At 36.2% G+C, this 19,687-nt stretch overlaps 2 protein-coding genes and 1 long non-coding RNA gene across 4 annotated transcripts; all 3 read right to left on the bottom strand.

The window, feature by feature from the left end:
* Window positions 1–2,444: 2,444 nt before the first annotated feature.
* LOC134854452 (uncharacterized) lies at window positions 2,445–4,003 on the bottom strand. The gene has a single exon (XM_063870707.1). The coding sequence runs from the start codon at window positions 3,999–4,001 to the stop codon at window positions 2,445–2,447; it is 1,557 nt and encodes a 518-aa protein (XP_063726777.1). The 5' UTR covers window positions 4,002–4,003.
* Window positions 4,004–4,119: 116 nt separating this feature from the next.
* Window positions 4,120–15,860, bottom strand: LOC134854525 (uncharacterized). Of its 2 annotated transcripts, XM_063870822.1 has the most exons (9): window positions 15,638–15,860; window positions 15,035–15,298; window positions 14,392–14,707; window positions 13,138–13,559; window positions 12,539–12,864; window positions 9,210–9,543; window positions 6,805–6,941; window positions 5,420–5,577; window positions 4,120–4,872 (listed from the first exon to the last, which is right to left on the bottom strand). In XM_063870822.1, the coding sequence occupies exons 1-9, from the start codon at window positions 15,855–15,857 to the stop codon at window positions 4,281–4,283; spliced, it is 2,769 nt and encodes a 922-aa protein (XP_063726892.1). In that variant the 5' UTR covers window positions 15,858–15,860; the 3' UTR covers window positions 4,120–4,280. The 2 variants fall into 2 exon arrangements, with proteins under 2 accessions (XP_063726892.1, XP_063726893.1); XM_063870823.1 differs by lacking the exon at window positions 15,638–15,860 and having other exon boundaries at window positions 14,392–14,700; window positions 15,035–15,142.
* A 279-nt stretch (window positions 15,861–16,139) lies between these two features.
* On the bottom strand, window positions 16,140–17,461 carry LOC134854655 (uncharacterized). The gene is made up of 3 exons (XR_010164427.1): window positions 17,437–17,461; window positions 17,281–17,368; window positions 16,140–16,249 (listed from the first exon to the last, which is right to left on the bottom strand). It is a non-coding gene; the product is annotated as an uncharacterized LOC134854655 (long non-coding RNA).
* Window positions 17,462–19,687: the final 2,226 nt, after the last annotated feature.

Genomic DNA, 19,687 nt, shown 5'->3' with positions numbered 1-19,687 from the left:
TTCTTGTTTTTAAATTAGAACCAAATTTTAACAGAGCCCATTCAAACCCAAAACTTGGAAACTTTACGTTAATTTCCTAAAATATTATTACTAGGCAAATTATTTGGTTAAAAATGAAAATCAATGATATGGCACCTAAGCCGATAATTTTTCAGCAGACACCAACTGAACCGAAAAAAAGCTTTATAATTTAAAAAAACTTTTTAAAAATCTTTCGAGTCCCCCCCCCCTGAAATTAGAATGAACAACACTTGCACTTGAAACTACAAGGAAAATTGTTTAAACCACAAGCAAAATACGTTGTGGCATTTCGTCCGACAAAACTTGAGCGAACCAACGAAAAACCAACAATTCATTTTTCTCGGAATCTTTTTTTTGTTTCAATTTTCTTGATACTGAAAAAACAAGATCCGGCCACTACTCGAACCCCAGACCTTAGGGTAGACACGCAATTGTTTTACCTCCAGGCCAAGGGGCAGCAAACTGGAAGATGTTAAAAGAAGAGAAAAGGAAAGTCAACAAGTGATTCAACTGATTTTGTAAAACTAGTTGTTAACTAGAAAAAAGTGTATATTCCAGTTTGATAACGCTTGCTTATCGCAAGCGTAATAATAATCATGACTTAGAGACGAAGCTTTATTTTGCAGACTTTTGCGTCAACACCACAAAAAGCAGTCTTATAAAGTGCATTAATTAAAATTAGAAATAAGCCTCGAATTAGAAAAAAATCGGCAACCTGTAAGGTTCGAACCTAAGACCTAGAGATTGAGAGACTCGCACACTAACCACTCAGCCAAAGAAGCGGAAGTGTATTAGGTGCCAAACACTCGCCACAACTTAAACAGAGAACAGATGCTATGCAAATTCCAATGCTACATAGAAACTTCCAAACAAAAGAACACTTTTAATGAACACTTTTTGCGAGCTAGCTTAGAAAAAAGAAGGTTCATGATAACACACTAAGCTGATCACAAGTGTAATAATAATAAAAAAAAACAGAGGCGAAGCTGAGCTTCGCATCACTTGCGATACAAAAAAAAAAGAAAAACGCAGTCGAAAAAAATCGGAAATGACCAAAAAACTAGATCTATCAGAATGAATAAGGCATGTTTTGAAATTCAAAATCATCATCAAAAGAAAACGTACAAGCTGCAATAAAGCCGAAAGTGCATTAGCAGAAACCCATTAACCTGGAAAAAAAGCAAGAATTATAAAAAATTATTAAATCTTCAACTCAGCACACACAAAAAACAAAAAAAAATTTGTTGGTCACATAAAACAATGTGAGGCTACTGAGCCGCCGATATAAAAGACCGAAACAAACAACCGAAAAAAAAAACGAAAAAAGAAGCAAGCGAAAAAAAATCAAAAAAATTGAGACAAAAAAAGTTAGTAAGCCCTCCTCACGCACCCTTCAAACACACTCGAACAAAAAAACTTAAAATTTTCTCTTATCGAACGACGCAATTTGAGGCCACTAAGCCGACGTTTTACAGGCCGAAACCTATCAAGTTGAAAAAAAAAAGAAAATGAAAAAAAAGCCGCAGAACAGCTCAAAAAATTTTAGACTAATAAAATGATATTAAGTCCCCTCACCTTCAAAACACATTCACGCAAAAAAAAAAACATTTTCGCTTATTGAACGACATAGCACAATATGAGGCCACTACGCCGATAAAAAAATCGAAATCTATGAAGACGAAAAGTTCGAAATCTATGAAGACGAAAAACAAAAGAGGAAATTTTAACAAATCGAGTTGGTAAAATTATAAACATTAAAAAAATCGAATACGACAGCTATTTAAAATACTAACATGCACTTTAGAAGAGGTGCATGGTAGCATTTTAGAAACGGTTATTTAGTTGCTAGGAGAGGCTTCCAGGAAATGAGTCCTCTTACAAAAAATAAGTCTAGTACCCGATTGCAATACCTTTGCTTATCGCAAGGGTAATTAAAAATTGAGCGATATTAATTTTTTCGAAAAATAAAATCCCTTCTTTGCCGTTAAGTCGATGCAAAATAGTTTCGACAAATCATACGTCGAAAAACAATATCCAAACTATTCAAAAACTCCCCCGAACAAAAATCAATTTCATACACTGAAAAAAAAACAATGTCCGGCCGGGACTCGAGCCACAGGCTTTAAGGTGCAAAGGCAACTGCATTACCACCAGACTAACTAAAACGGGGCCTGGAAATTGCTAAGATTCAATATACTGAAGCAATTTTATTTATTTTTTACAAATATGAAAGATATGTTGTTTACGGGAAAAAAAGGTCTAGTTCCCGATTACAAGAAACTTGCTTTCGCAAATATAAATACGCTGGTCGCTGGATTTGAATAGGTGAGTCCCTTGCCCTTTTCAATAGTCAAATTGGGATTTTATGCGTTAACAAATTCAAAAAGCAAAAAAAGTAAAGCTAAATTTGTGTATTATATATTTTAAAAGTACAAATCACACAGTCCTTCAGTTTCGTCTAAACTAAGCCTATAATCAGTTTGCAAAGGCGGAGGTGATACAGGCACGGCGCATTCACTAAGTCCCTTCTCGTGTTGCAAAGCAAAAAACTCTCCCTTAACTCTCGAAGATCCTTCTGAAAGGCTAGTAGGAACCACTCCTTTCAAGTGATCGAAAGGCCGCAAGAGTTTAACTGTAGTTGATTGCGTTTTGGAAACTACTCGTAATTCAAACTGTGTTTTATCGTCGTATTGAGGTAAAACCGGACATTGAACTTTAGCACCGATCGGAGATTCAATAGCAATTACAGTTTCATTTGAAGGAAAACATTTCGCGGTCTCACTTTGCGAGACATACATAAGCTTTTCTGAATCCAAATTATCGGTCAAATTTTTCAAACTCTGTTCCATATAAAATCTATACTGGTCCAAGGTTCGTTCTAATTTTTCCAGACGTTCATTGTCATTCCGCATTTTGGCTAATTTTAATTTGACTGGCTTCGAGTTGGAAAAAGGCCCCCCTCCTTTCCAAATCACAACTGTACTGTGAAGTTCTTTCTCAATAAGTCCAATTCCCGTCAAAACATTAACAATGTCATAAATTCTCCGTTTATTTTTCACATTTAGAGCTCTCGTGATATTTTTGAGATCCAAAACGCCTTCTTTTGTATCACGGAGAAGCTTCACAAGTTTTACTGCCAATTTGTTCACGTTCGAGTCAACAACTAACTGCTCATCAGCTGTTTGCAATAACGATGAAATCGAGTCCGAAGTTTTCACGTGTTCGTTCATTTTTTCACGTCGCTTAGTTCGGAGCAACGGCAAATCATCTCCCGAATTTTCATTTTCTTCTCGGAAAAACTCGTCCATGTCAAAATCAGGATCATCTGTTCTATTTTTCTTTAGCGCGGGTTCATTGTCGAGCCTATCCGTCGATTTTCTTTTGGGTGGGAGAGCTATTTCAGCGACTTCTTCTTCAAATTGGTACTGGTCACTGCTATAGTCTTGTCGCTCTGATTCTTCTAATCTTAACGATTCGTACTGCTCCGGTAACCGATTACGTAACTTATAAGGCGATTGCGTAATTTGCGGTTGCTCGATATTGCCTCCAGTCTGCTTCGCCACAGACTCATCAGTTTCCTCATCGACATACGGAACGACTGTTTCTTCCAGGATGATTTGCTCGTCTTGGATATTTGACAAATTCAAGTCCAAATCGGACAAAATCTCATTATGCGCGTCACTATATTCAACATTCATATCAGAAATATTATTTGTGTTGAAGTCTGAAACCTTTCCTGGGCTATGCGGGGTTATGTATCCACCTCTATTCGAAGTGTGGTTCCGCAAGTTGGGAATTGTGACTACTTTTCTGCTATTCATCGGATGTTCGATCTGTGTCGTGGTTTTAGTCGCATTGAGTAGTTTTATGATATCATCTGCGATTGATTTATCAACTTTGGAGGGGGATGAAGTTACAAATTTTTGGTTTTTAAACGGTGAAAGAATAATCGGAGATTGATTCTTCTCCGAGAAGGTCATTGTGATCTGGAAAAAATATATATTTTCAAAATTACCAACCATTCGATCAAAACCAAAATCTAATTGATTCAAGAAAAATTAAAGTAGTTTGACTTTGGTTAAAAAATTTATAGCATTTAAGAATTTTTCCAAATATAAATATTTATGGTGTTATAAACAAATCACTAAAAACTAGCAAAAATTTGGCACATCAAATCAGTTGCAAACTTTCAGTCTTGCGAATTGCTTTTTCATGTAGATCAAAAGCGCCTGTTAACTTTAATTAAACTAATTTAGATTTCAATTAAATTGAATAGATTTCACATTTAAACAGCAATCTGCAGAGCTCATACATAAATTGTTTCCACTCCATGACAGTCCTTCCAAGGACCCATTAGCCACTTTCTTGCAGAAGACACAGCACTGGGGCCTATGCACGAACTCCCAAACATCATTCGCGTCCACGTCCGAAACCACTTCGGCTTGCGAGAGCGAAAACACGAGAAGGTAGCCGTGTTGAGTCACGACTGCCAAATGCGAACCCGTAGATTGCAAACACGTGTAAGTGAGTGTATGCCAATCAGCTAAAAACGAAGTCGACAACAATATGACCAAATTGAACTCAATCTCACAACTCTGAACGTCTTCTGTTTCAGTCTGAACTCTTCGTTCTGAGCCCTCGAGCTCGATTTTTTTGTTCACATCGGATTTAAGTCGTCGGAATGTTTCGCACACACGGTAAACTCGGATCGATTTGTCGTCGGAGCACGAGCAAAGGAAACTGATGTGTCTTTCCGGATTCGAAATGCCGTCTTCAGCTGCGGTTTGGTCGGAGATTTGCATAGAATGGTCTAGTTCCAGTAGCTGCCAATCAAGACATGTAACTGCGAACCTGGGAACAGAAATCATAAGCAAACGACAATATATCTAAACAGGGATACCTATTACACACGAACCGAATTCCGGTTTCAGAAGTCTGACCTGACCTGCCTTTACGATTAATTTTGGTTCCACCAGCAATTCTGGTTGCCAAAATTTTCCAAAGACCACTTTGATACTACTTAACGACAGCCATATCTGGCTAACCATCCTGTAGGTATAAATTTTTCTAATAGTCACTTACTTTGAGGGGGTGACAGCCGAAAAAACGCAATTTTTGACACCTGAAAAGTCCTCAAACTCGAAGTTCCTTCAAAAAATCACATGCGGTGCAGAGTATTATATCGACTAAATTGAATTGGGGTTTCGGTAGAGCTCGAAAAAAACATGCGTAACATGTAGAGCTATGCATGTATAACTCCAATTGATGCCCTCAAACTATCATCAAGTTTGATATGATGGTCCCAGATATAAGCAGAAAAAACTTCAAAAATATACTATCTCTATGAGTAAAACAGCGCGAAGACCCCATAACTACTGACTTATGGTAATTTTATTACCTGTGGCCGGTCAACACGTAAACTGGACTTGACACTGGTTTGTTCTCAGTCACCCAAGCCCTCTCTTCTCCCTCGCCATCATCTATTTCGTCGAAACTCGTGTCTGGATCAGCAGCCTTAGCCGCCGCTATTTCAGAATTGAGTGACCACACTCGCACCTTAACAAAGAGAATTGTCACGTTGACTCATTTTGAGTCGAAAACCGACTAGCATGAAATGAATCAGTTGATTGATTAATGATATTACATCCAACTACTACTGTTTCAACAATGAGAATCTAAAAACTATTCCCCATATTTACTTCGCATATGTCTCACAAAACTCAGAAAACTGTATCCATAAATAAAACTTTTATTTCGCTGGGAAATCTGATATTTAATTTCCATTTTCGAAACGTTTGTCGATCACGTTTTTTGTGACCTTTACACTTTTACTGTTTGATAGTGGAGTTTGAGTTTGCCTTGAGAAACTTAAAAAATCACAATTCAAACTCCCCCCCCCCCCAAAAAAAAAGACAAAAAAATCATCTATATAAGACCTATATAAGAGTACTCACTACGTTACCCTTAAACATTACCAGCTATATTACAGGAATACAACAAACAGATTTTCAATTATAGCAAAAATTGCTTAAACTACAAGATAAATTTTTATAAATTACAGGAATACATCAAAAACAATCGCATCTACGTCAAAAAGTGCTGCCCGAACAAGAAAAATCCACAATGTGGCAACTAAGCCGATAAAACATAAGCAGACACACAAAATCGATAATTCAATTTTTCCCGGAAACTTTTTTATAATTCAAAACATACTGAAAAAAAAACAAGGTCTAGCCAAAAAAAAAAACACTCTTTTCTGGTATAAAAAAGTTTCAAGTTAAAAAAAACAAAATCAGTATAAAAGAAATTCTCAGAATAGTTTTTAGATCACGCTGCATTAAGACTAAATATTTCAGACAACGCGATAGGACTGTATGCGAATATATAAGCATACAGTGCAAAGGAATTAACCTATCCATTTAACACAGACGCTAATCTGCGCGCTTCGCACACCAGCGAGAACACGACAAAAAGCAGCTCTATAAACTGCAATAACAAAAAGTAGAAATAAGCCTCGAACCAGTAAAAATTCGGCTGCGTCTCGGATTCGATCTGCGACCTAGAGATTATGAGTCTCACACACTAACCACTCAGCCACGGACGCTTAATAAATCATAAACACTAGCCACAAGTAAAGGAGAGAACAGATGCTATGAAATTTCCAACGCTACAGATCGTGATTATAGCAAAAAAGCCACCAAATAAGTGAACAATTTCATTTGCGAGTTAGAAAAAAAAGGTTCGCACTAATACTCGCAAGCTTGATAGTGGGCAAACACGTACTTGTTGGTCCTCTGAACAGGTGACAAAATGCTGGGGAGAGAGGGGGTGTCCTATGGGAGTCCAGGCACATGACCACACTTCTGCAAAGTGTCCCAGCGATCCGAAGTTGTCGTTGGACTCCGCGATTGGATGATGAGCTAAAATTAACCATATGAATGGACACACGCTAAAGAAGAAGTGAATCAAAGAAGTTCGTCACTTTATCCGATTAAATTAAGGACAGGAAGGGCTGAAAAGTAATCACATGTAAGCTCACTTTTCATGAATTTTTCAGTTTTTTAATCCGCTGAAAAATCTAAACATAGCCAATATACAGTTGGAAAAGAGTCAATGAACGCAAGAAAACAGACAACAAATTGTCTTGTTTTATGGTTGACATTTTTATCAAACAATATGAGAAAACTGGATCAATATGTAAATTTCTATTCCGCTGGGAAATCTGAAAATTAAAATCGATTTTCGAAATTAGAAGTCGATCACGCTTTTCGTGACTTTTACAATTTTGATGTTCGATAGTGAAGTTTACCTTCCTTTTAACAGAGAATCAAAAGTCAAGCCAAAACTAAATTTGAGCCTACACAAAATTTAAGACTTCATACTGCAAAAATTCATCGCGACCTATACAAGAGAGAGTCTTCACTAGGTCCATCGACTCTTAAAAATTAAACTCCACTTTCAAATCTGGAAACTTTTTACGCCGTTTCCGTTCTCGTATTTAGGAACGCATTTTGCCAACCTTTCAGCAAATGAAATTGAATTGAACTCAAAAAATGCACCTATACCTAATTGCATTCACAAATGCATCAAAATGTATGAATGCAGTTCTATAGCTAAAAAAGCCTTTTGAGACAAAAAAAATCATCAAGACCTATATAAATGAAAAATATTTCGTTCTTTATACTTTATAAATACAAGAAAGATAGGTAAAAAGAGCGATCCCCTTTTGTTTAAAAAACCGTTTAAGTAAAAACTAGTCAATTACAAAAACACGAAATTGTCTCAAATCAATTTCCCATATTTCTAGGTATGTATACAAAGACAACAAAATATCTGTTCTCTAAAACTTTCAGTGATGCCTCCTTTTCTGAAATGAATATTGCTTGTCTCAAACAAAAGCGTAGCACTAAGACAACTAAAGGATTGGAGTAATGTTCAAGAACTCAAACTGTTAAAAAAAATTGAATACTATTTTAAACACAATTCACAACCAGCTAAAACCGATTTTTTCTGATGAATCTAACTCATTTCATAAAAAATGGATCAAAGAAATTTTCATTCTTTGTTATTGGGATGGGGCTTTGTATTCGGGTGTATTTTAGTTTTTTCTGGTTTTCCACGCAAATTTAAGTACCCAAAATAATCATCGGTATAGGTCGAGTGATATATCACAGTAAATCCCTATCAGTCGTTTTTCGAGCGACATAAAAAATTTCAAAAGTTGTACCAGTGTCGAGAAAAACAATTTTAAGTTTTCGATATTTAGTCTAGTTTATAAGATTTATTACGTTTTTCAACCAAAAGAAATTACCACAAACAATCATCAGAATGATGGGAGTGATATATCATATTCAAGCTCTTTCAGCCCTGATTCGAACGACATCAAAAAAATTTTCAAAAAATTGTCTCAGTATCGAGAAAACAACTTTTTAAGTTTTTGACTTTTCGTCTAATTTTGAGCTAGAAAAGCGAGGGAGAAGGTTTATTACATTTTTCAACAAAAAAGAAGTTACCACAACTAATCATCACAATGGTAAAAATGATATAACATAATAAAGCTTTTTCAGCCCAGATTCGCACGATATGATGAAGACAAAACTTGCTTACAAGTTGCGTCAACAATTAAACCGGTAGTAACACAACTATTGATTGACTGACTGAAAAAACTAAAGAAGATCAGTTTTCCGGAGTAAATTGTTTATAAATTGATGTGTACGATTTTAGCAAAAAAAATAGCAACACATTCAGTCTGTACAAAAAGTTAAGCAGATTTTGTCTCAGTTTTTTAAAGTTTCAAAGTTTTTTTAAGTTTCAAAACATAACCAACATACAGTTGGAGAAGAGTCAATGAACGCAAGTAAAGAAAAAATACTGACTTGTTATTTTTTCTTGCAAAAATCTCAACTTACAAATTTCAAAGAAAATAGAATCCCTTTAAGCTCTTTGAATTTCTAGAGAAATTTATGATTGGTGCTTTTCGATAACATCGATAACCAAACTAGAAAACTGGATCAATAGGTAAAGTTTTTATTACGCTGGAAATCTAAAAATTAAATTCGATGTTCAAAACTAGAAATCGTTCACGTTTTTGCGCCTTCCACGTTCGTATTCGGAGAGTGATATTTGCATAGCAACCGGTTATCTTTGTTGAAATTTGAGTTATTCTATCAACCCTTAACAATACGTACCCAAAAAAGTAGTGAGCTTCGTAAATGACGCAACAAACAACCCTCCGTCTATGTGACCCGACTCTGAAGATTCGAACTTGTTCATCAGTTCCTTTCGATTGAAACAGAAATCATGTCTGTAGAGTACCACGTGACCAGAGGTAGTTCCAACCAATAAAATAGCAGCAGCGTGATCGAAACATGAACTTGATGCAACTTCCGAGCCGAATTGTGAATAGACTTGTCCGTAGTTTTTCTGTTCATTTGCTGTGGGGAAGAACGGAAGTGACCACTTTAAACATGTAATAGCACCTGATGATATGTTGTCGATTTGAACTGGAACACAATGATCCGACTGAAAAAAAAAAGCATTCAGCAAAATCGGATAAAATATGAACTTGATGGCACATAAAAAAAAAACATTTCAAAGAGTTCATATTTCATGAATAACGCCTATACGAACTTCCTATCTGATTCTTTTTGACCGTCTTCGCAAGTAACCTTAGCTTTGCTTAGATGTTTCAGATTTTTCTATATGAAACCAATCGACGAAAAAAAGTTGATATAACACTGTTGACAAAATGCTTTGCCAAGAATCGGTACAAAGTTAATTAAACTAAGACCGCTCATTCTGACGTCGGAAATCAAATTTACACGCAGTTCACATTTGCGATACAACGCAAGCGCAGCATTGCAAGCTAGCGAACACAAAATGAGATAGAAATAACAAAATCGAAAAAAAAATTGGGAAAAAATTTAAGTAAAACAGTCGAAAAACAAAACCACCATTACTAAAAAAGCTTTTAACATTTAACGAGCGGCCATTATGCCGACAACCCAGTGGGTAAAGCCTATTGAGACGAACACAGCAAAATGCCATCAAAAAATGTTATAAAATGAGCAATCTATCTATTATACAATTAAAAGCGGGCTTCACTATCACGCCATGTTTAAGTCTTTCCGACAATTTTTTTTACATGTTAAATGAAATTTTTTTTTCACATTTAAGCTATATCGTATATTGCAATGCTTAAGAAATTATTTCGATTGTCAAGTGTGAATTCAGTGTTCATAACACCAAGTTTGAACACAGAAGCGAAGTTGCACTTCGCATACACAAGCAAAAATATGACCAATAACGCTACTGGAAAAACTGATGAGTAAAGCTACAAAACTTCCTAAGTGACGCACGCCAATTATGACGCATTTTTTAATTTGAGATTTTTTGTGAAAATCATTTCCCCACACGCCATATTACAGACAAAAAGATAACTTTCGCTCCTAGTAACAAATCAATTATGGCAAATAAGCTTCCTACACCAGCTTGGAACGATTTCTATGACGGATTAAATCTCCGCTTACGCGTAAATAGCTCGAAATACATCGCGCGTTAATTTTTATAAATTGGCAATTTTTAAACCACCATAAAATTACGAAAAATTATCACAGAGGAAATATCTTTCCAAATTTAAGCTCAGAACATCAATACTTTTAGAATGATATAATAAATCACGTCAAAAACGGCTAGTTAAAAAGTCAAAATTTGTCTGAAAAAAACGCACAAAATTTGAAATTAACAATTATATTGTGAGCCGCTGTCAGGGTACTTTCATGCATTGCAGATCTTACCCCCAAGTTTGACTCCTCAAACCAACTTAGTTACAGAGAACTGCCGCTTTTTAACTATTTTTCAAAAACTTTTAAAAATAACTTAGATTTATGAAACTTCACAAAGATTGAAGTGGGGTGCTGTCAAAATACTCTAAGGAGTTTTATATCTGCACTCCGAGTCTGACTGCTCAACGACTTTTACTTTCGTAGATCTGACGTTTTATGAAATTTTAAAAGTGATGCCCTTAAAGCTCTCTGAAATTCCAGAAAAATTAATGATTGACACTTTTAGACAAAATTAAGTCAAAATGAGAAAACTGGATTAATATGTAAAGTTTTTATTCTGCTGAAAATTCTGATTAAAATCCATTTTCGAAATTAAACTTTGATCACGTTTTTCTACACTTTTACACTTTTGCTGTTCGATAGTTGAGTTTGCCTTCTTTTTAAATAAACTGATCTGAAAAGGAAATCAAAAACAAAACAGCAAAAAAATTGAGTCTGAGCAAAATTTACACAGAGGCGAAGCTGCACTTCGCAACCACTCGCGAGAACACTTCGCAAACAATCGCGAGAACAAAGCAGCTTTATAAAGTGAAATAAGAAAAGATAGAAATAAGCCTCGATTTAGGAAAAATTTGCCAAGTATGGGCTTCGAAACTGCGACCTCGAGAAATGGATTCTCAAGCCCTGCCCTCACGGCCACGAACGCTCAACAACCGGCAAACACTAGTCACAAATAAAGCAGCTACATATGCTAACAAATTGCCAATTCGAAGCAGCGAAAGTGGCACCAAATACAACTAGACACTATTTTTGCAAGTAAGTTTGGAATATAGCAAACTGAAGGCATCCACGCTAATTTTGGATGTAAAAAGTTGGCAATCATAAAGCCACATTTTGTATGAAGTATGCATTTCATTTTAAAAATTGCGAGATATATTGAGTTACACAATTTCTGAAATCGAATTTTTATTATTGTTGTTGTGTTTGATACAAATAGCTTTTTTCAGTTCATTTGATGAATTTAAAATGCATCAACTGTGTTAACTTATTACTATCCGAATGTCAAACCACATGCAATCAAAAAGCCGTAAGGTTGCCCCAAAAGTGGCACCAATATTTGCGACTTAGGTTTAAAAAAAGAATAGTCGTAGTATAACACTAACGCTCACTAAAGCTCGCTAGTGCAGACTTCATTCTGAAAAAAAATTCATCACCACCTATATAATAGTCTTCACTACGTTCATCGACACTTATTTCTAACAATTTTTGAATGCGAAAGCTAATTTTTCAGAGAGAAAGTATGTCTCAAGGTCATCTAAAATTTCAATTTTGCTTATTATAATTATATAAACAAAAGCGAAGCTGCACGTCGCAACAAAAAGCAAAAACGTTGCAAACGTGAGCTTTGGAATGCAAAAAAATAGGTGAACAATCTTTGAAAAAAAATTACTTCCGATGGAAATCGAGCCCTAACGAACCCTAACATTGAAGAGTTAACGTCTAACGCCTTCAAAACTGCTTCTAATCTTATCCCATCTGGTATTCAAACAGTGGCCACCATTAAAATGGACCAAACAGTGGCTATTACATTTACGAATAAAAATAGAGCAGTACAAATACACTAAAACAGTACAATTTTTTAGCACTAATTTGTGCGAGTGACAATAGGAAAAAGTGACCTCGTTATTCAACACAATTTAACACAAGCATTTGCGCTTGTGCTAACAACATACCTGCACGTCAACGAAAACGAGGGTAGAATTGAACAGTCCCATAAATAGCACCTCCTCGTAGCTCGGATGCCATCTGAGAGACCTCACACTTTCTTCTGCACTGTACAGTCCGTGTATATTACCATTACACTTCATATTAACCCCAACTGCGCCATCTTTCACTTCGCTTGAAGATGCATTTTGACTGGCCAGTTCGTGAGCCGAACGATCCAAATCCGAGACGACTATTTGCCCGGAGAAATCACCGGCTGCCACATATTTGCAGTTGGACGCACAACCAATGCAAGTAATGTTGAACAAGCAACGACGGTCGATTGCGCCAAAGCCTAAAACCGATTTTTCCCTTAATTTTCGAATAGTTCAGTATATCTAGAACGAGAGATAACCTCAAATGCTTAAGTATCAGCATATGTTAATTTCAAAAACTTCACAATGTAGCAGAAGATTTCTGAATCGATTGAAGCCATTTATCCAAAAAATGACATTTGTTAGGAGAAGCTGTTCCAACTTCAGGTAACTTTTTGAAGTAACTCAGAAAACAATTTTTCAGGGTTGTAAACGATATGATCTCAGGGTTGAAATTAAATTTAGCAGCTTACTTGAGTTCCGGTCAACCCGTGCGATCTTTGACACCACTATTTCGTACTGGGTAAACACAACCACAAAATCATTCGAGATTTGTTTCAGAGCCACATACACATCCGCAACATCTTCGCTTATAAATTCAAATTGAATTCCGTCTTTCTCAAATTCTTTCCAAAATTCTTCTTTTACTGCTTTGCCGGCGCGCACATATTGTTTCGTAGGTAAGTTAATTACCAATTCTTTACCATGATTTGAGTTGCTGACTTCATTGTTGGAAATGTTTGCAGGATTGATGCACATTAACACTCCCGCACTGATTATCAATTTGAGTATGTTGTCGTAAAACATGGGGGCACAGTTTCCCAAATGTTGCCATGATAGTACTGTAAGGAGAGAGTGTGACTTCAAATCGACAAGTGCAATTTTCCGCGAAGATCTAAAAACAATTAAATTCAAAAGTTCCCTGATAAAGCATTTTGCAAACACCTCGGCCACGCAAGCTTAACAACCGACAAACTAGTCTCGAATAAAGCAGCTACATATGCTAATAAATTGCCAATTCGATGCAGCAAAAGTAACATCAAATAGAAAAAGATACAATTTTGCATGTAACAAATCGCAAAGCATAAAGCCACATTACGTACAAATTATGCATTTCAAAAAATTGCGATATATTGAGTTAGAAAACTACTGAAATCGAGTTTTTATTATTGTGATTTTGTTTGAAACAAATAGCTTTTTTTCGGTTCATTTGATGGGCTCTTTTCCAGTCCCCCCCTTTCAAAATACCGAGTTTTATGTTTGTTTTACGTGTTATTACGGCTAAATGCGTGATGTTACGCTGTAAAGTAGGAAGAACAAATCTGTTCAGAATTGTCGATTTGTTCACCACGCCAAATTTCATTGCATTATAACAACGTTAAATAAGCTTTTCAAAATTGAATTTGAAAGGGGGGAACTGGAAAAGAGCCATTTGATGAATTAAAAGTACATCAACTGTGTTAATTTATTACTATTCGAATGTCAAAGCACATGCTATCAAAAAGCTGCAAAGGCCTCCTAAATGTGGCACCAATATTTGCGACTTAGATTGGAAAAAAGCAGGTTCGTACAATTACGCTAGCTTCACAGAGTAAACATCTTGTCTAAATTTTAGATAAATCTTGCGTTTTTATGAGCCTTTGAAAAAAAATAGAAAGATTCGGCTAAAAAAAAATTAGCTTTTTCGATAAAAATAAATTTCAAAAATGACTGAGAGAGAAACTCACCTGTACATTAAGGCACAGAAAGCTTCGCAGCAACAAACTAAACCGATTTTCTGATCCACTTCAAGAAAAATTTCATATTTCGGCTTCCATTTGAAATCTGATCCACTCAATTCCTGGAAATCATAGAACTCAATTCTGTAACCAAATGGATCCATGTCACGGGGAGTATGCATTCCTTTTGCTACATCCGGAGGTATATTTCTGCAAACTGACATCAGCTCAATTTTTCGGCTGTTCTCAGAGTTGCTGAGAGGTTGGAGAAATCGAATGAATTCGACGCACGTGCTGAGCGTGGATACGAATGTCAACCTATTACCTTTGAGACAAACTTAATTTTAACTTTCAATGAGTTGAAATCTTGATTTATCTCCTAAAGATACAAAACATTCATCCTTTGAATTTACAAAACTTCAATTGAAACAGATAAGAATAATTTTACTTTAAAGCTAAATTTTACTCTTTCATAAAATGATATAACTTGGAAGCTATTTTTACTACTTTACTACCTTTTACTTTACTAACTTTACTTTTACTAGCTAACTTTAGTAGCTATTGTTATGTAACTCGCAGGTAAAATTTACTTATGCCAACTTGAAAAAAAAAACTCGAAATAAGTTTGTCTCAATGGATTCCTCGACATTACCATTTTCAATTTCGAGCAGGATCAATCTGAAAACTCCTTCAAGAGCAACGGCCACGTATTTGTCTGTAACAGACAACTGTTTCGACTTCAAGTCTAAGTCTGCCAGCTGCAGCGAAAACAAGTCAGTCGCGTAAGAGAACTGCTGTGAAGTCAAATCTAATGTGTCCAGGATTTGTCGAGTAATTCGGTCCCAAAGAATTATTTCTCCGTCAAAATCACATGTTACTATATGATTTCGAGCAATACAGATACAAGCAACACATCCTAAAAAACAACACCTAATTTTCAAAAAACAATTATATGAACAAAAACAATCAACAAAGAATAATTATGTTAAAAATCATCTGAGATAACTTTTTATTTAATCGTTTTTTTTGGCACAGATTAATAAAGAAATATTGAATTGATTGTTTCAAAAATCGCGTTTTTTCATTTTACCAGACAATATTTTGCTTCGACGACATTTAACGTTTTTTTTTTCTGGCTGTTTCGCCAGATGACGCTGAACAATTTAATTTTCGGAAATTTCCTCTAGTTGTTCAAGCAGGGTAGCTTATCAATATACCCTCAAATATATCAGCATTTAAAGTAACCTCACTGCACCTGTATGATGTTGAGACTCTACTGAAAACGGAACATGGTTCACGATTTCCGAGTCCTCGTCAAACTCCAGAACTCTTATTTCTTGCCCAGTTGAGTACAATAGCCCTTTAGTTTGACTCGACTGAGGCATGGGATGATTCAATTCCAGACATGAGACACTGTCAGGTCGAGACGAATGAACCCCGATAGTAAAGGAATCGCTAAAGGACACCCGATCCATACATCAACTGAAAAAACCCTTTTTGATCACTACTAACTGAGAAATAACCAAAGTTATCAACGCTAGCATATTATTACTTGAAGCCACCTACGGTTCAAAAATGACATATCCTCAGAAAAAACCCTAGCATACAAAAGAAAGGCAGCTGCAAATATGAATTTGATCGTAAAAATAGTTCTCTTCCGCTGTTTAAGTAAATCGTAAGCCTCGCATTCTCCAACAGCAAACTGGCCTCGGATAACTCACTCGAATGAACAACGTACTACCAATCTTGAACCAATCAGGTCACATCTTTCCTAATGTTTGTTTCTCACTGATTCTCCTTTCAGCTTCTCGAATTTCATCCGGATGCAATGGACCTGTATGTGCCAGTTGGTCTTGAACATCTAAAGCTAAATCAAGGGTTGATCTTCGCAAGTAAGCCTATCAACTTGATAACATAATAGATTTGGATTTCAGAAATAATACCTTCTTCTATCAACTCGCTCATGTAAACTTTCGCAGCACCACATACTGCAATGACAACATTCGGAGGAACTTTATTGCATCCAGTGACACTGGTTATTAACTACAAAAACAAAGATATACACAGAAGCGAAGCTTCGCAAACATTAGCAAGAACACGACAGAAAGCAGCTCTAGAAAGAGAAATAAGAAAAAAAAAGAAAGCCTTGAATTAGCGGAAATTCGGATAGGTCTAGGATTCGATCTGTGACCTGCTGCAATCAAGAGATTTTGAGACTCAATCACTAACTACTCAGCCACGCACGCTTAACCACCGACAAACACTAGTCACGAATAAAGCAGGTACATATGCTAATAAATTGCCAATGGGATTCAGCAAAAGCGGTTACACGTACAAATAAACACAGTTGTGCAAAAAATAATAATTTGGAATTTAACAAACTGAAGGCATGTAACAAATCATTAAGTTTGCATGTAACAAATCATAAAGCACGGAGCCACATTATAGATAAACTATGCATTTCAAAAAATTGCGAGATATATTGAATTAGACAATTTCTAAAGACGAGTTTTTATTATTGTTGTTTGAAACAATAGCTTTTTTTCAGTTCATTTGATGAATTTAAAAGGTATCAACTATGTTAACTTATTACTATTCGAATGTCAAATCACATGCTATCAAAAAGCTGTAAAGGTGCACGAAAAGTGGCACCAATATTTGCGGCTTAGGTTACAAAAAAAGGAACGAAGATGAAGCTAGTGTATAAAAACGATAAGAGACATAAATGTGGTCAAATTTGAGACTGTATGAAGACTGCATTCTCTCTGTCGGAAAAGATTAAGATTTCCTGTGTTTAGTATCTGAATTCTGCGACCCTTGAATTTAATTCAAGTGCCATTAAAAACTATTTATTAACTGAAATATCCATCGTCAATCGCAGAACTGTTTTCTACTCACCTTTTTCATCGTGGCTCTTGAAAAACCAGAGCGCTTGTAATATTCGAAACGATCCAATTGTTCCTCGGAAAAATGAGACACTAGCAACCTAAACATAAGTAATTAAAAAAAAACTTAAAATCATGAGACAATTGCACAAGTAGCATGCCAACTAACTGCATTTTAATCAGCTCATCGATCTTATCTTGAGCCTCAGTCATTCTGAAAAATACCACTTCATCAAGTCAATCAGTATTTTTACCCTCATAATATATAAATCAGAAGGTCAGAAATTTTTATGGTAACCGAAGTTTTTTCACTAGTCCATCATATCACCCAGTCAAAAACCATTGGAATTTCAAAAATTAGGGAAAAATCAAGCCAATCAAATTAAGAAAAAGAACACCAGTGCAGAGAAAACCGGATTGAAAGACACTCGCTAAGATTGACCTGATATGAGGCTACGGGTCTGTCGATACTTAGCTGCGCTTTCGTTTCTTAGGTTTTGCAGATAGAAAAATTCTTCGAAAGTACTTCTATCATATCTGGTGCTCAGTACTCAGGTAGCGCTCGCAACCTGTATTGCGAGGGAGACACCCTGCTCAAGAAAACTACATGCCCTAGGTTCCTCGATACGGGTGGTCAAGTTCATACAGAACTTACTTAGAAAAAATTCACATCTAGGAACGGCTGACCCTGAGTTTCAAAAACTATTGGATGAAAAATTTATCCATCATCAATTAAATCTCTGTATTTGTTTGTCAGTTCAGTTTTGCTATCTCCTTCGGCGGCCCCCATTCCGTTATTGCAAACCAACCGAGCCTGTGCATATTCCAGAAGGGGCTAGGGAGTCAACTAACATTATATCCCACATGAGGTTCCTACCAGCAACTTGTAGGACAAGTGGCAATCCGTATGATTGCATCTGATCTGTCCCGTGGAGATGTGGCTCTAAAAAATTGTGAGTGGTGGCGAAACTAAGCTTTACGAGGGCATTCCAGGTTCAATGCCTAGAGAACCTCCCTGCGTTTTTCAGGCAGGTTAGGCGATGCCATTCATCTTCGGTTACATCTTTTCCGCAAGCGCATCAACGTTTTCCATAAAATTTTAAATTTAGGCTGAGACCAATAGCAACTCTAAGCTGATGATTTGTCAATTTCATTCATAAATTTTTACATGAGATGAAATTGCGATCAGAACTTATTTTGATAAGCATTGAACCTTTGCAGATCATTAGGTTCTAGTTTCAAAAACATTTGAGAAATTCATCATCAAGAATGAGCTCAGTCCATTTGTACCCAGAAAGGGAACCATGTGTCAATCCGCGTAATATTCGACCGGAAGTACATACCGACGGAAAATAAAGCTAGTTCCTAGAACGACTGGCTAGCGTCTAAACACAGCTTCACATGCTTTTAACCGTTTCTACCAAAGCCAGTTCAATGTGTGGTCCATTAACATCGGGTCGACAAAGTCGTTCCAATTTAATGATATCGGCCAAACCGCGCAAACTAACTTAGTTACATGGAAAAATAGTGAGCTCAGGAATGGGTCTCAGTATCCTCAGGCCACCAGGTCATTCCTAAAAACAAGGCTACTACTCATTATCATAGAACTATTGTTTTTGTTCGGTAGATAAAAATCATCATATCCATCGGAGATGGATCAAACCTTTTCCTCAACTCCTAGCTTCTCATAATCTGAAAACGAAATTGATGTTATTTAATTCAAATGAGGACATACCAGGAAGCTAAAATTTGTTTAAAAATCGGTTTCCAGTCTTTTCCCGAGAGCCTTCCGGATTCTTGAATCCGTTAGAGCTGTCTTGTTGTTGATCGAGAAGGGTAGTAAAATCCTCCCAATACCCCTCCGAACTCTCGGGAGCTTTTCCGTAACGGTTGTAGCTGTACTATCATTACAATTCGGAATCCTCTTCCACTATAACTTAAGTCGTTTTTCTCGTTAGTCGCATGTCTGTTATATCAGCGAAATTCGTTGTTCTGATTTTCGCAGTTTTTCAGTATTCGCGAAAAATAAAACTGTCACCTGTCTTTACAAACAAGCGACTCTTTGAAGTTTCACAAGCCATTCAAAAGCGACCTCTCCCAATTCGCTCAATTGAACAATTAACTTCGTTAACTCTTCGAAACATCCAATTTTCTCACCGAACTGCTCCAAATAAAAATTCGCATCTGCCATGCATATCAGGCCATTCTGGTCGAATTTCACACACTCCCTGGAGATCCCGGTCAATGTCCTCATGGAACTTCGAGTAACTCATCAGAATGTTAGTGTCATCGAACAGAATTGAAAAATGCGTGAAAAGATATTTTATGCGCATCACATCGACTCAATACGTGCTACAAATGGCATCATACTACGTTGCTATAGTTTTCTAACATCTTCATTAATCTGCATTCTGAGGATA

The sequence above is a fragment of the Symsagittifera roscoffensis genome, chromosome 9 (assembly GCF_963678635.1).
Source record: "Symsagittifera roscoffensis chromosome 9, txSymRosc1.1, whole genome shotgun sequence".
NCBI lineage: Eukaryota > Metazoa > Xenacoelomorpha > Acoela > Convolutidae > Symsagittifera > Symsagittifera roscoffensis.
This window is presented reverse-complemented; position numbering and strand designations above follow the sequence as displayed.